We start from the raw sequence: 16,864 nt of genomic DNA on the forward strand, positions 1-16,864 counted from the left end.
TAAAACTTGCACAAACACACACCACTGTCACCCAGGTGCTACTTTATCAAGGGTATCTACCTCCCCCATCAGCACTACACAAAGTCATTTAAAGCAAAAAATGATTCAGGACAGCTACTCTCCTCTCTTTGATGCCACAATGCCTCTCGGGGGAGCCAGTCACAGTTCCTTCTAGAGGGAGGGAGCAAACACCCTGCTGCAATAGCTTCCCCATTGCTATATTCCATCTGGGGTTCCATACTGATTTGTCCATCCCCACAGGATTCACCACTGTTAATACTATTACAGAACTTTAGGATAATTCAGTGCATCTCCACGGCTAATTTTCAGAAAGGCAATATGATGCTACATCAGTTTCATGATGCTCCCCACATGCTAAAGAGAGCACAAGAGTCAACTTCTTACCACACAATACTGACTAAGTGGGAAACCTCTCTGGACATGCCAGCCCACTATATACTAGATTTAATTGTATTTTCTATTCAGGCTTTAGTTAACTGCTTCGAAAGTTTCTTTTCTCACAGTAACAGGGTAATGGGGCAGCTGTGGCTTTAACTTGATTTGCTCTTTCAACAAGGGGCAAATAAGTCATGATTTGGTAAAATTCAATGAGCTTAAAGCAACATGGCAGCATTACTATGCTAGAGTATTTGGTGCAAAACTGGATTAAGCCTAATCCTACAGTACATTAATCTCTTCCAGTGCAGATCTCTTGTAAACGTCTGTTTTCTCTGACTATAGGCTTAATGTGTATTTAGAAGGGAAGCATCCATAAAGAGATAGGAGGGATACAAATCCATATGTACATCACCTTTTTTTCACTTTAAAATAGGTTCAATGTTGTGTAATAAAAAATAGCTTGTCAATATGCATTTCATACTGTTAAAGCAGGTATTTAGATTGTTCAGTGACCAGGATCACCTCACTGACAGAGGGGATGTGAACAATGTGCTGCTAATAAGTAAATGTTTTCTAGCAGTGCCTTGAATTTCAGGTTTGTCAAGGAAATAGCTTTCCAGACTGAACAATAAAGAGACATGATGAATCCAGGATGAGTATCAGGCCAGTAGCTTCTCACATTTCACCAAGGAAATTTAAGTCTCACTGAGAAGAATTCAAAGTGTTATGGACTTATTATGATAATAATTAAAAAAAAGACATGTCCAGTTGTGGTTTTGAAGTGTATGGGGATAAGATGACCCAGCTATGCCGAAAATACCTAAAGCTGTCAGTGACAAATCCAATAGTTTTTGCTGCTGAATTAAAATACACTGACTAACAAAAGTGCATTCTGAAAATGCAAGCCTGCCAAGATGCTTATTTCATCATTGTGCTGCCCTCTACGGGTCTTCTTAGTCTCCCTCTTCCCTTCCCCCCACTCCCACCCCACATCACGCCCTCCTCCAGCCCTCCTTTCCACCCCACCACCTCCACATTACCCTACCCCCTTAAAGAGTATTGCACGCATTCAATTGCTTTTCACTTCCGCGCTGTGACAGTCCCGAGATTGGGGGGATTCGTGCATTTTTACCAGTGATTTCGGCTGTCATAGCAGTGTAATTGTTTCATAATACGTACATCATTTACACCAACCAAGACCAAGTTCCACTAGTTGAAACGTTGGTGGGAAGGATAAATCTTGCATATATATATATGTGTGTGTATATATAACCAGTGCAGGACTGGCGAACGGAGACCGGATTCTTGCATCCAAGGCGAAACCTGGATGAACATATCCATTGATCTCGGGTGGATTTTGACGGTCTAGCAACTGAAATAAAGAGACCTTGGCATCTGTACATAAACTGGTATAAGCCGCACCACTGGCAGACGAGGGGATTCGTGCCTCTCGCCTCCGCTTCGTCAGTGCGCATGGATGAAAGTCACTGTTGAAATACATGCAGCAAGTCTTGTCTGATGTGGATTACCGCGTTTTTATGCGCCCCCTTATCTTTGCCATGTTCGAACTTTGGTTTTGGCTCCTTTTTCGAGATGACACTGCTCATTTCAGTGGCTTCTGGAACATTATCGGAACACGTTTTTCCGCGCTGGCTCTCACGTTACTGGCTTGAATGACACTACATATGTGCTCCTCGATGCCTGGTTTATGGAGCTAAACACCGAGGAGACTTGACTTGAAGGATTTTTTTCACAGTCGACGGAAGGGCGGACGGTGAAATCACGAAATCCATGTTTTCACTGAGGTTGGAGAAAAAAGAAGGGGCACAGCCGTGATTGTCGGGATGCTTTGGCGTTTACCGGGATCAGCACGGTAAGAGGACATTGATTTTCCTCACTATTGCTCATCTGCGCGGGGGCGTTTTATGCTCTAACATCATGCGCTGTCCATGGTCCATTGTGCTGTCCATGGTGCTGAGATCGCTGGCTCTCTCCCCAGTTGCATTGCTGAAGTTGATCCAGCTTTAAGATGCTGTTAAGCAGGGTGTCTGCGTCTGCTCTGGCAACAGCAAGCACAGCCTGCATTTTTATGCTCGCATATAGGCTGTCATTACAGTTTGATTGTTCCAAATAATAACCTAGTGCCTGTGCACAGGAATAGATGGAGGCACTGGCCTTTCAAGTTCTCTAGCCTATGTTATATCTAGAAGCGATGGGCATTTCTAGAGCTTATTGTAAGAAACTTAAGTATAAGAAAAGGGGGAGCGAGATGAAAGTGGGCGCACCTCTCACACGCACAGTACTCATGTTAAAATGCGCATATTTGGGAAGAGTTACTGGGTCGATGTGTAGGCTTTTGTGTTCTTTTAAGGAGCGCACACAGACCAAACATCTGTGAATGTGTGTGCGCACGCGCTCGCTCGCGTGTACGTGGCAAAAGAGAAGGAGAGAGAGATATCCTTCTCTGTAGCACATACCACACAGAATACTTAATTATAGCATTATTTACTTCCTGTTAAAATGCAATGTCGATCAGAGATCCGCTGTGAGATAAACCACTTTTGCTCATTTGTCTTTGATCAACTCCTCTCGTTCCTTTTTTCGCCCGTGGGCAGAAGAAGGGCTGCAAATGTCGCGTTGTAGGAAGATATTCACATTTTCTATGGCAGGCCGGGTTTTAAGATGAACATTGACTGCTTCTCGCAGCCGGATCTTTTATGGGAGCTGTATTTTTTTTCCCCTTAATGTTTTTACCCAGGGTCGTTTTACTCAGCAGGCGGATAAATTCTCTTTGCCCATGTTGTTTGGACGGAGGTGGAGAGACGGGCTCCGACAGTTTCCTCACTGTTACCAAGTCGTCGGGTATGCGGGGAGAGTGAGTAGTCTTTATGGGAAGGAGATAGGAGTTCATCTTAGCGATTTTGTTAGTTTGGGCGAAGAGATTAAATTGTAAAAAAGGAAGATGCATCATCATTTATCCCACAAAGAAATCGTTTGAGAGGGGGCCTTTCTGTGGAAATTCTCAAGGGATTGAATTAGTAAATGACCACATCTATCAGTCTGCAGACGATGGCGAAGGCTTTTTCCCTCCCAAGATGAATTGGAATTCAGGCGAGCTATCAGAAATGCGCAGTGGCCATGCACCGCAGGTAGTTGTGTTATCAACTTGATTATATATTATCATATGCATTTATTAAAGGTTCATCTAAGTCGTTTGTCCTCTGACACCCCTAAGAACCAAAATGATGCCGACATAACCCATCTTTAATAAGCCTACTTGTCTTTGACTGATGTGTTTGTCTTTATTTGTTCTTAATAGGTTCGTTTATTTTAGAAGTCTATTGCTATATATGCAATATGTAAATACTGCACGTTTTCACATATATAATTTCCATGCTATATAAAACAGACCCAATCCTTTTCTTTTCCTCTTTAGATGACACCTCATACTGATACTGCACTTGAGTGAGCTGGGGCATCCTCTCCCAGGAAAAATGCATATCTGGGTCCTAAAAATAATCCTTCTGATTGCATCATCTCTGAGGCTGGTAGAGATGTATGACAATTATGGGGAGATCTGTCGAAACCTGTGTACATGTGAGGAGAAGGAAGGGATCCTGATGGTGAGCTGCGAGAACCGGGGGATCATCAGAATGACAGAGCTCAGCCCGGTCCATTTCCCCGTGTACCACCTCCTGCTGACAGGGAACCTCCTGAAGAGGCTGTCACTCAATGATTTCATCAATTACACCGGGGTGAACATCCTGCACTTGGGAAACAATGATATCTCAGAGATAGAGTCAGGTGCCTTCAACGGACTCCAGGGATTAAAAAGGTTACACCTGAATAACAACAAGATTGAGGTTCTGAGGGATGACACCTTTGCAGGACTGGAGAGTTTGGAATACCTACAGATTGATTATAATTATATCACCAATATAGAGCCAAATGCACTGAGCAAACTGCACCAGCTAACAGTGATGATACTGAACGACAACTTACTTTCTGCCCTGCCTCCAAATATCTTCCGGAATGTGCCCCTTACACACTTGGACCTGAGGGGGAATCGGTTAAAAATGTTCCCCTACATCGGCCTCCTGGAGCACATGGATAAAGTTGTGGAACTACAACTGGAGGAGAATCCGTGGAATTGTTCCTGTGAGCTCATTGCTTTGAAGGCTTGGCTGGAGAGTATAGCATATACAGCTCTGGTGGGAGAAGTGGTGTGTGAGACACCGTTTAGGCTCCACGGTAGGGATCTGGATGAGGTGTCCAAACAAGAACTCTGTCCAAGAAGACCCCTAGAAGACACAATCAGGCCTGCACCCCCTAGCAGCACCAATGGATACTACCAGACTACACCTGCAGCTGTCACAGCCTCTGCCACCTCCTCAGCTGTTCTTAGGTCCTCTTCTCGGCCTACCAAGGGCACACGGCAGTTTAACAGAACTAGGTTAAAGCCCACTTCTCGTATACCAGGTGGTAACCCTTACAACTATGGCCCCATCATCGCTTTTCAGACCAAATCTCCTGTGCCTTTGGACTGCCCCACTGCCTGCACATGTAATCTGCAGATATCTGAAATTGGGCTGAATGTCAACTGCCAAGAGAGAAAGATTGAGAGCATTTCTGATCTAAAACCCAAGCCATACAATCCTAAAAAAATGTATCTCACTGGAAATTACATCCCTGTGGTACGGAGATCAGATTTTGTTGATGCCACTGGATTGGATTTGCTTCATCTGGGAAACAACAGGATAACTTTGATCCATGATCGGGCTTTTGGGGATTTAACCAATTTACGTAGGCTGTATTTAAATGGTAATCTCATGGACAGGCTTTCAGGAGAAATGTTTTTTGGTTTGCAGAACTTGCAGTATCTTTATTTAGAGTACAACAAAATTAAGGAGGTTGATGCGGGCACTTTCCGCTATCTCCCTAATCTCCAGCTGCTTTTCCTTAACAATAACCTCCTTAAAACTTTACCTGTGGGCATCTTTTCCAGCCTTTCTCTGTCTAGGCTTAATCTGCGCAATAACCATTTCCAAAATCTGCCTGTGAGTGGTGTTTTAGATCAGCTGAAGCTGTTGGTGCAGATCGATCTGTTTGAAAACCCCTGGGACTGCTCCTGCGACATAGTGGGGATGAAGATATGGCTGGAGCAGCTCAGTGCAGGCACTGTGGTTAACGAGGTTGTGTGTGAGACACCTAAACGCCACACAGGGATGGACCTGCGCACCATCCAGTCAGAGCAGCTTTGCCCAGACTACTCTGATGCCTATGTCTCACCAACTCCCCCCACAGACGAGCCCATGGATGATCGGGTTGTCACCACAGAGGCTCCACAGAAGTTAAACACCCCCAGCAGCACTGTCCCTCTCTCTGTCCTCATCCTCAGCCTCCTGCTTGTTTTCATCATGTCCGTCTTTGTGGCCGCAGGGCTGTTTGTTGTAGTGATGAAAAAGCGTAAAAAGTCACAGAGTGACCGCACTAGCACCAACAATTCAGACGTTAGCTCTTTTAACTTGCAGTACAGCCTGTACAGCAACCGCTCTGGGCCTAAAGTGAAGGCCCCAGCCGGACACGTCTATGAGTACATTCCACACCCTATGGGTCATATGTGCAAAAACCCCATTTACAGGTCACGAGAAGGAAACACAGTGGAGGATTACCGTGACCTCCATGAGCTCAAGGTCACATACAGGAGCACCCCGGGTGAGGAGAGGGATAGCAGTACGATGAGGAGCCCAGCGTACAGCGTTAGCACCATCGAGCCACGTGAAAACCCTTCCCCTGTGCAGGACGCAGATCATTTCTTCAGAGGCATCCTTGAGCCTGATAAGCAGTCCCCACATCAGTCCATCCCAGCCATCCCCGCAGGTGCCAATTTAGAGTACAAGTATACAGGGCCTGTTTCATACACATACAACCCAAATTTTGATGTCAGACGTCAGTTCTTGCACCCAGAGAGGATAAGAGAAACAGTGCTCTATGGCACAGCACCCAGTACTGTTTATGTTGAGCCCAACAGAAATGAATATTTGGAACTAAAAGCTAAACTGCAGTCTGAGCCTGATTACCTCGAAGTTCTTGAGAAACAGACCACCTTTAGCCAGTTCTGAGCAACATAATCATTACTGTAATGAAGCAATTTCTCTCTTGACCCTCCTGCTTGAAACAGTGACTCAGTTTATAGGGTGCCTTGGCACAATACAAACACGCGAACGCGAAGGAGTTAAAACGGGGTGTGCCGAACAATCTTATTCTTATTTCTGAAACATGACATTACAGGAATGGATACAGCTTTCTGAAACATGGAAGAACAGAATGGCTCTACTTAACTGATGATGCAAAATCTATTTTTCTATACTGAAGATGGAGTAACACACAAAATGTAAGTGTATAGGTAAATCTTACCCAACTTCATTTTCAGGAATATAACCATGCATAAGGTATATTGTGAATCAGAAAAGAAATGTTTATAAAATCATTCCCAGACAAAAACACTGTACAGCAGATCATCAAAACTGTGTAGGACTATTTTCTGCTGTAGTCTGTAAGTAAGTATTTATTGATATAATCTGCCATGTCTTTTCAAAACTTTTGATTCTACATCAATATTACCTGTGTCATCATACTTCATGATCCTCTGGAAAGGCTTATGTTTGTAGTTTCATTTACTGTAGCTCTGCGTTGTAAAAGTGGCTTCTTTTTTTTTTTGAAAGTGGCACACCCCAATGTTCAAAAAAGACTGCGTCATTTGAAGAAGATGAAAAAAGTGTCTTTGTATGCTTTCTGCACTTTTTTGGAAATGGAAGGCCAGTTAGCCTTCAGTGAGCTCTCATAAAGGAGATTATTATATTAAAAATGAATATGGGTATTCATTCTTTATATGTAGAATTAATGTTATCAAAAACAAAATTCATAAATGAGATTTTAAGTATTATGTTGTATAATACTGATATTTTAATCAATGTAACACCTATTTTTATACAAGCATTCGCAGATTCTCTATCCCTTATCATTTTTATTTGTCTTGATTGCTTTGCACTATAGTGACCAAACTATGTTATTGTCATCAAAATAAAAAAAAAACAACCTGATGTCAGGTTGATATAATGTGCTTATAAGGAAACTAAGGCTGTTGGTGATGATACGAAGGAAGCCATTTGGGTTTATATTTAGTGAATTAAATCAAAACATGGTGAACTATAGGAATGAAAAGCTTGAAAAGAGTGTTCAGGGATAAAAGTTATTTTATTTTGTTATCAAATGACAGTTGGCTGATCAGAATTGGCTATGCTATGGACTGACATAAACCAAAACAGATAAAGATATAGTATATATGCTTGACTCAAAGGGATATCTGTTATCTTAGTGAGGATTGGAATCAATAGGTTTCAGTCAATGAGCATTATCTGTGGCTGTCCCTTTGCAATTATAGCATGACAACAGTATCCACATTGTTGCCTAGCAAGCAATGAGGTGGTCATCTGCTGTATATGAACATCATTGGAGCTGACTTGAAACTAAATGCCATTTTAGAATTCTGACAACGTTAATGGGTCTAAATGTTGACACTGATTAAGACGTACAACTGTTGGAATTTGTTGTCACAACCATTTCTAACTTGATCTTTTGAAATTGGTTTGCTTCATGTATGAACGTCTCATAGATATATTTCCTTGTTTTAAAAAGATATTAAGAAAATATGTTGAAAAAGCTTCTTGGTTGTTGAATCTTTTAAGCACTTGTGTTGATTTTTGTTCACTTACTCTTTCACTTGACCCACTTAAATCCAATATGCAAAGTAGGTCTATAAAAATGCAAAGGATGCAGTGTGCCACCATTTTCAGTGCGCAGTCTTCATCACCATTTAGGAATTCAATGTTCCCTAACGAAGACAGGCAAGGATCTGTCTGGAGAGTAGGCACAAAACTCTGGCCGTGACAGACACCTCAATACAGCCCTTTAATTTTTATTCAGATGGACTCATGTGGATTACAATTTGAATGAGTTTGTACTCAGTACTACAAAATATACTCCGGGCTGTCCTATGTCAGCAAAGTCCTGCTGTATAACTGTAGCTCTCAGTAATTTTTTCTTAATTTCAGTGAGATGCCTTTTCTCAGTGGCACAAAATGGAAAATGAAACTGGCCTGCTCAGGGGTTTCTTTTGTTGGATCTTTTCATAGAAGCCTAGAATGAGGACAGAAGGCACCATTTGGAAGATGAGGAGTTTTGGAACTGAGTGTAACTGTTGATGTGTCATACATGTAGCAGGGGATGTGAATCATAGCCAGGAAGTGTATGCAGCCACACAGCATTGGTGACCAATGGTATGACAGAGTGTTGATAGTTTTTGATGTGATTTTTTTTTCTGATGCCAATAAAACTAAAATAATATTAAAAAAATCATAGAGGTGCAACAAGAAATCATCCTAAACTGACCTGATCAATGTAATGACAAGTTATTTAAAATGTGGGACAGATGGCAATCTGCTGTTTGAATCCATACCCAAAATATATTATATTTTTCAGGATAATTTGGCTAAGTTCATAGCACTCAAGAGGAAAAAAATAAACAGCTTCAGCACAATTGCATAATCGCTGAATCATGTATGGACTTATTACTGTACTATACATCGCTCCTACTCAGACTCCCCACATGGAGGTTTATCACTGTTATGACCCAGCAACCTGTCCCAGAGTAATGTGTGCGTGAAGCATACCAGTGCAGGAGGCTATATTGTGTGTAAGAGTGCGTATGTGCAGGGAGGGAGAGGGGTAGACTCTTGCCAGCTGAAATAATGCTTTTAGTCATCCAGTGGGCTCTTTAAGTTTGGACTGGAAGCATCGAGAAAGGACAAAGAGTCCATTATGGCTTCTTGGATTATTACATTTATATCTTATACTATGCTAAAAAAATGCAGTCAGCAGTTGAAATTATGAAAGAACAACCCATCAGAAAGCAAACAGTGAGACTTCTGCAGTGGTCAACATCTGTATTCGAGAAAGGAGGGAAGTTCTGAGGTGAAATATTTCAGAGTGTGTTGCCTCATGCGATTCAAGAGCCTGCCTGAATTATGGTTAAATCTATTGTGTGGAATCTGATGTGGGGCTGATGCAATGCAAGGCGTGGTGTAGGTGCAGATGTAGCTGTCACAGAAGCCTCACTCTTTGCTTTACATACAGCAAGGAAAGTTAAGAAGATATTGTCAAAGTTTGTTCTCAGCTCCAAGCTCAGAAAAGACTATTTGACTACTTTTAGATAAAGAGTCAGGAGAGACAGTGATGGACTGTCTACGATCCAATATTCTCGTACAGTTTTTGCTTTCGCACCATTTGAGAGTTAATCAATGTGGAATGGTACAGCGCATGAAACCCTTCCAAGCTGCATGAAGTGTTGGCTCATCACTCGGTTATTTTCAGTACACTGAGTTTAACTTGGAGGCAATTATTTTCTAACAGTGAACTGAAAATACCAGTCTAATTAAACAGTTTTTAGATTTGATAGCAGAATTTTGCTATAAATTGTATTTCTTAACTTATCAGATGGTGTTGGCAGATTTTTGTGTTTATGGTAAATAAAATCAGCTTGATGCTAGACATACACAGGGCCGCTTTAAACCGCTATGGTGCCTCAGGGCTAAAATAAAGTAGGAGCCCCCCCGTTTACCTCCTGTTCCTCCCACTTTCAGTGTACTGTGTATGCATCCTGTTGCCTTTAAGCACAGATCAGGCACCAGTGGGATATTAACTGCTCATTTAGTTTGTGGTAATTCAATAAATGATAAATCTATTTAGTAATATGCAGTATGTTGTGGTAATGTAAACCAAAATAATGAAGGTAATCACTTAGACTTTTACAGACCCTGCACAAGATGGAGCCTCAAAATTAGATATAAACAGAAGAGCCCCCTTATGGCCCTAATCCTTTCAGTTTACACTGTGCTTTGGTGATGCACATTACCAAACAATTTTTGTTAATAAAATTACAACAAAGGACCTGTAAAACTGTGACTCTGGGGTCACTGGGGCCACTAAGAGTCTGGTTTCCTGGACAGTTGTTTGCTTTTCCAAGTAAATAATTCAGCCTTGTACATGCAGTGTTTAACGCTGAGAATGGTTTGAGAAGCTGTTTTATGTACTCTTTTGTAAAAATGAATATTTTACTAAAAGTTGTTCATTTATTTTATTTTTGTCAATTTTTTTTCTCTTTTAAGGTAAAGCTAGAATTAAACTGATTATCTTTGGGATTCAGATGACACAAAGTAAACAAAATCAGTGATTCGTGAAGACAATAACCAGCAGATGCTTCAATAATAAAGTGATTGTTAATTAATTCAGCGACTGAGCTGATACCTATCTGCTATATTACAAATGCAGATGTGAGTTTCTTGCAAGTATTTTTTAACTTGTGCACTCTCTTTGGTTTGCGTAACCCAAACAGGCAACAACATGATAACATGAGGCTGTCCTTCTGTGTACAGTGACAAATCGAAGGGGTGGACATTTCCCATATGCTCATGTGGTGCTCCACCTAACCCCCGTTGGTGATTCCTGGTCCCCGGCACAGCCTCTCTGCCTGCTTGCCACCCAGTCTCCATGATGATGTGAGCAATTGAGTTCAAGGAGATCTGGGTAATTGAGAGGGCAGGGATGGCATCTGACAGGCACCGATGACTCCAATGATTACTTTAATCAGAATGGTTAATGGAATTCCTTCAGGCATGTAAAAATGCTCAAATGTTCATCAGCACTGAACTGGTTTTTGCCCCCCCCAGCTCCTCTCCAACACCTCCTCTCCTACTTCACGTCACGTAGAGTAATTACTGATCAGTTTGCTTTCCTTTTTATGCTTTCAGTGTCTGTATGGAATCTGGAGATGTGTTTGCTCCTGTGGACTTATGTAAACCCAAAGTGGGAATCATTATGTGATGGCAGTGGCTTTATTATGCTCAACATGCATTATAGTGCTCATGAAGTGTTTTCTTATGTAAAATGTCATGGCAGATCTGGCAACATGTAAAGGGCTTGTCAAGGACTCAGTCAGAGTGAAATCATTCATTAATAAATGGCAAGGACTATAGCTTAATGTATAATGTAGGTGGTTTGAATCAACAGCAAGAAAAACACTAAATTTGTTGTTTAGCTCTTATTTATCTAAGAGGATGATCATCGCCTTTGCAGCCGATACCTTCTGCAGCCCTAATATGTGTTCCATCATACATTCCACAACTTTTCTATTTATTATCAGCTGTGAACATTGTGGGTTAATCAGCCTCATAGTTAACACTCCCACTGTCCAGGCTGCTGAATTAACCTCTAGAAAAAATTCTTTTGCATTTAAAACTGCTGTCTGGATCCAGACTTTTATACCATCTGCCAAAAGAAAAACACCGGCCTACTTGTTAAATTCTGTTCATTTAATTGGTCTGAAGAGGGTTTCCTTTTGTTATACACATGTTTACAGTACATGTCAACAAAATGTGATTTTGAATTAATTTGTTGCTTCTTCTTCCGTGTCTGGGTATATGTTGTTTGTAAAGGACAAAGAAGGATTTACCTTCTGAGTGTGGTATGATCAAACATATATGCAGTATGTCTAAAAGCAGCATTATCTGAAATCATTTTACCTTCAGTATTTTTTTTTTATTTGGTTCCGGTTGTTTTATTAACAGAATATGCACTTTGGGCTAAAATAAGATAAGAACCAAATTGTTACAAATGTGTTGTGATACTTATCATTTTGATCATTAATTATATCTAAAGTGCTCTGTATGCATTTAGATATGTGTGCCGCATACCACCACATATAATGCATGTTATTATGTGATAAAATAGATTATCTTTGATTTACAAGTCTAGATTAGACTTGCTATCCTGCCCCCAGCATTAGCAAGGTTTTTTCTGCCTCCTGGTCCAATCTGTATGGTAGATAATTAAGTTGATATGGAGGTGGAAACCCTGAATACAAAATGGAAACCAATTACCCTGTGATCAATGGATGCCATATGTACAGTACTCTATTTACAGTACCTGTATTGTTTTCATTTTGTTTATAAAATCGGGATAAGCTGATGTGTGCACACAGTTGGATACACACCAGGAGATATATGTGATCAGAGCTTTGACTGAGGTATCTCTAAGTCAGCCTCTGTGTGCACATGGAGGAAGAGAGATGCTCCGTGTGTTTCATGTTTTATTTAGTTGTCTTTTGTCAATGTTTTGTTTTCTGTTTACAGCACACTTTTTTCCTCCTTCATCATATACCACACTCTCCTTTTCTGTTCCCACTGGGAAGCCTGGTTGTATTCATCAGGCCTCCGGTTTTGTTTGTTTGTTTATGGCAGGGGCACCCATTGATCCGGAGCCACAGCAGCCCTGTCATTTGATAAATGGCAACCACTGCATTGCTGACTCCCCAGCCGAGCTTGGTGACGCCCAGCCAAAAAAACACAAAAAAACAAACAAAAACAAAAAAAAACAGGTTGATGTATGGCTTCCTTCAGAGTGTCAAGTCCTGTCCAGGCACATTGCTCCGGTGTATAATCTGTGTGTGTTTGGACTGCTGTCATTGCTTCACTACCTCATGTACATCATCAGATTGTGGAGTGAAAGACAGAATATAAATAAATCTGTGGATGGTGTTTGAAATGTATGTTTAGCAGATTATTGTCAGGAAATTTTGTTGCAAGTGACAGCTGTGCAGGGAAAAAATCGATTCTTGAGATGTCATTGTCAGGATTTTGGACATATTTTTCCTTCCTTTTTGAGATGTTTCATAGTTTAAAGGGGTATTCTAGTAATTTTAGCATTTACCTTAGGTTGGGGGAGTTGTGAGAGAAAGATTATGAATGGTCAAAATTGAGGCACAGGTATGATTTGGTCAGCAACTTAGTAACATTTTTCAGACCTTGCCTAGTAAATATAATGTATTTCCATGCACACGGACTTTCTTTGTAGTCAAGTCTACTGATCTGTTATTTCAGCTGCATGTCTTATGTATATTTTTATACGCTGACTGGCCACTTTAATAGGCACATCTGTACAATTTTCAGAGAGTCTCTATATTTTTGTCCTACCAGCTATATACATGAGAGGATCAGAATATTAGGAACACCTCTGAATATAATATAGTCCAGTACAACATGGCCTTTAACTATGACCTCAATAATAAACTAAAACTGAAGTCATTTTGAGCTTCATAAACACAGATGTTAAGGCAGAAGTGTTGCATTGAGGTGCTTAGAATTGTAGAGGTGTACCTAATAAAGTGGCCAGACAGTGTATATCAAAGAAAGATGTTAAACTCATTCATGTCTAATATATAATTTATGTTCTGTAATTTTTGCCTTGTGCTCACATTCTTTAAAGGAGCTTTCTCCAAAAGACTCCGTGTAACATTCTGTCCAACAGCTTTTTAATGCACTGTGTGGCATATTGTTTGCCCCACAGGTTCACTTAATTCTCTTCAAAAAGAAAATGTGTTTACTTGGCATGAGTTTGCTTTGCAATTAGACTCTCTATTGTCATTGGTAAAATTGGTCTCTAGAGGTGTATGTTTCTAAGACTGATGTTTTGAAAGAGTGAGATAAGGCTTATACGTGGGAGGCATGTGTACATCTTTGTGGGTCCGTCTCTGCAGTGCACCCGTACGCCTGTGCATACACTTTAACAGGCTTCTGAGTTACTGTAAAATTCCCCTCACTAGCTCCCTTTCTTTTGTCAATCTTTGTACCTCCAGCTTTCTTTCTCTCCTGTCCCCATTTTGTTTCTATCTCTGTTGCTTTTCAAAGTGTGGTGAGGAGTCTGCAGAAAACGGGGCCTTGCTAAAGGAATTAGACTGCGCGCTGGGAGATCGCTCAGATAATGAAATGGTGGGAGGTAGAGAAACTCATTTTCTCACTCATGAGAGAGAGACATACTAATTTGGCTATTGAAAATAGCACTGACAAAAAAAGACCATTTAAAAATCCAACAGTGTTATTTGATTTCAGCTCATGAGATATAGACTAAACAGAAAATTTGGTGCTGGGTTAAACCATCCAAAATGAACTTGTCATGATGGGAAAATGATTGTTTTCCAGCCCTGTACTCCTCCCAGAGCACAGTGAATGGAAGTTTGCTAGTGTATGGACAATAGCAAGGCTGAGGTTGGCAGAGTGTGGGTGCGCTTGTTAAAATATGGCTCCTGTGGAGGGGCTGTCAGAGCTCTTACAGCAGTATTGACGTCACCTACTTGTGAAGTTCTCTGTGCTGTATTTGCAAATGTGTGTGTGCGTAGGCCACATGTACAAAAATTACAATGTTAGAGTAGTGTAATAAATTTGACAAAGGTTGAATGATGATTCAAAAACAGAAAATGAGGAATGAAGTAATACGCAGCAATTATTGATTTACCAGAGCTGTTACTGTGCAGGCAAAATCGTACGTTTTAGATTCAGACAATCTGAAAATCTACACATTCCTCCTTGTGCATCAGGTTAATTTAGCCACTCGGCATTATCACTGGCATCCAAATGAGTGCTGCAAGTTTTCATTGGATAATCTGGATGCATCTCATGAAAAGAGAGACCAATATGAAAAGCACTCCAAATACAGATATGGCTCTACAGAGGGATCTGCTTTGGTTTTGAAACATTTATTTCTTTTTCCTGCTTGGTTGACCTTAGGTTCTTGATACCTTCCTTCCATGTAGCTTTAGTTATGTATTGTAGCTTTGAAGTTACATTATAGGAGTGGAGTTGAGCACTGTTTGCAAAACACTATGTAGACACTGTGACTTTTTGGTGTGATGAGACCCAGTGTGGTTACAGTACACATCTAATTCAGAATTGTATCATATGCAATGATTGTTTCTAAAAGCTCTGCAGCTTGATTTACTTTAATCTATAGAGTCATATTTATTTCACATTGCTTTAGCATCTTCCTCCTCCTTTTCACACTCTTACCTGAGCTCAGCCTGCCATAATCCTCTTCCTACTGTGCCACAAAGTAAAGCACTTTTTCCTAAGAAGTTCAGAGATTTAATGTAAATCACTAACTATACATTAACAACCTTGATTTCCCCTGTAATCCCCAGGTTGTCCCGTTTTATACGCCTGCTCCAAAGCGGGACATGATGCAAACAGTAGGAACAAGTCAGCACTGTATATTAGATCTCATTGGCCATGTTAAAGTGTGTTAACAGGAGGAATTATCACCAAATTAAACCACCAGAGATTCCCAACTCATCTAACTGTCAAGACATTATTATATACTCAGTATAAATGTGTAAGGTATCTTGGGAGACTGCAGTTATTGAATTATGCCAAAATTAAACCATTAGCAGGGAGGAATCAATCTAACCAACTGCAAACAGCAATGTGACTCTGCTCAGTGAGAAAGCATGGCTTCATTTTGTGAGACATTTTGAAGGGTGCTGTTTTTATTTTTTACAGCATATGAAAAATGACTGGAAAAAGCAAAAGCAGCTGGTTTACACAGAGATCTGTGGTAAAAATGCATTCATGGGTGGAAATTTCCTCTTCTTCACATATGACCTTAGGAGGGGCTTGTTCTACATAAAGAAACGCTAATTTGTCTTCTTTTTAAAGTAGAAAATAAAGATTGGTTTAATTATTGGCCAGTGGTAAAAGACATGTCCAATCTTGCACCTGAGGCTGACATTCTCATTTTTATACTGCCTTTTGCTGCTAGCAGATGTTCAAGGCTGAGAATCAGATGATCAGATATAGCTTTACACTGTGCACATTTTCTTACTGTTTAAAACTGCATTTACTTGCACAAATTAGAATGACAAGAAGCTGCAGAGATAATTCAAACCTAAAAACTTCTCCACAAAATGGATTGCTTAACTAAAGTAATTATCCCGTGTTAGCTGCTAATGGCTCCACAATTAGCCACTTTCCAGCTGGCCAGGTCCTGTATGGCCTTTGTGGTCTGCAAAGGATTCAGTTTGAAATGAGCAATATTTGAGTGAAACTATACTTAAGCTAAAAATTAAAACAAGACAAAAGCAAAATCAAAACAGTCAAAATCAATACAATAACATCAGTCAATCAAATCTATCAAAACAGTCAAATTCCCCACTCGCCCCCACTTTGGGGCGGTTTTGTATTCCTTCCTTCAAGCTCGGGTCCTCAACCAGAGGCCTGGGAGCTTGAGGGTCCTGCGCAGTATCTTAGCTGTTCCTAGGACTGCACTCTTCTGGACAGAGATCTCAGATGTTGTTGCTGGGATCTGTTGGAGCCACTCTCCCAGTTTGGGGGTCATAGCCCCCAATGTTCCTATTACCACGGGGACCACTTGTGCCGTCACCCTCCATCTTTTCTAGCTCTTCTTTCAGCCCTTGGTATTTCTCGAGCGTCTCGTGTTCCTTCTTCCTGATGTTGCTACATCTATCACTACAGCCTTCTTCTTCTGTTTGTCCACCACTACTATGTGTGTATATATATAT

The 16,864-nt window shown here is 40.8% G+C and overlaps 1 protein-coding gene across 3 annotated transcripts; it reads left to right on the forward strand.

The window, feature by feature from the left end:
- Nucleotides 1–1,500: 1,500 nt before the first annotated feature.
- slitrk5 (SLIT and NTRK like family member 5) lies at nt 1,501–13,558 on the forward strand. 3 transcript variants are annotated; one of them, XR_002274322.1, is made up of 3 exons: nt 1,501–2,272; nt 3,836–6,793; nt 10,893–13,558. XR_002274322.1 is itself a non-coding variant. In XM_020592199.1 (3 exons), exon 3 carries the CDS (start codon nt 3,894–3,896, stop codon nt 6,519–6,521), a length of 2,628 nt encoding a protein of 875 aa, XP_020447855.1. In that variant the 5' UTR covers nt 1,501–2,272; nt 3,158–3,548; nt 3,836–3,893; the 3' UTR covers nt 6,522–7,369. The 3 variants fall into 3 exon arrangements, 2 of the variants coding, with proteins under 2 accessions (XP_020447855.1, XP_020447854.1); XM_020592199.1 differs by lacking the exon at nt 10,893–13,558 and adding an exon at nt 3,158–3,548 and having other exon boundaries at nt 3,836–7,369; XM_020592198.1 differs by lacking the exon at nt 10,893–13,558 and having other exon boundaries at nt 3,836–7,369.
- The last annotated feature ends 3,306 nt before the right edge of the window (nt 13,559–16,864 follow it).

This window comes from Monopterus albus, unplaced genomic scaffold (assembly GCF_001952655.1).
Source record: "Monopterus albus unplaced genomic scaffold, M_albus_1.0 scaffold16.1, whole genome shotgun sequence".
Taxonomy (NCBI): Eukaryota; Metazoa; Chordata; class Actinopteri; order Synbranchiformes; family Synbranchidae; genus Monopterus; species Monopterus albus.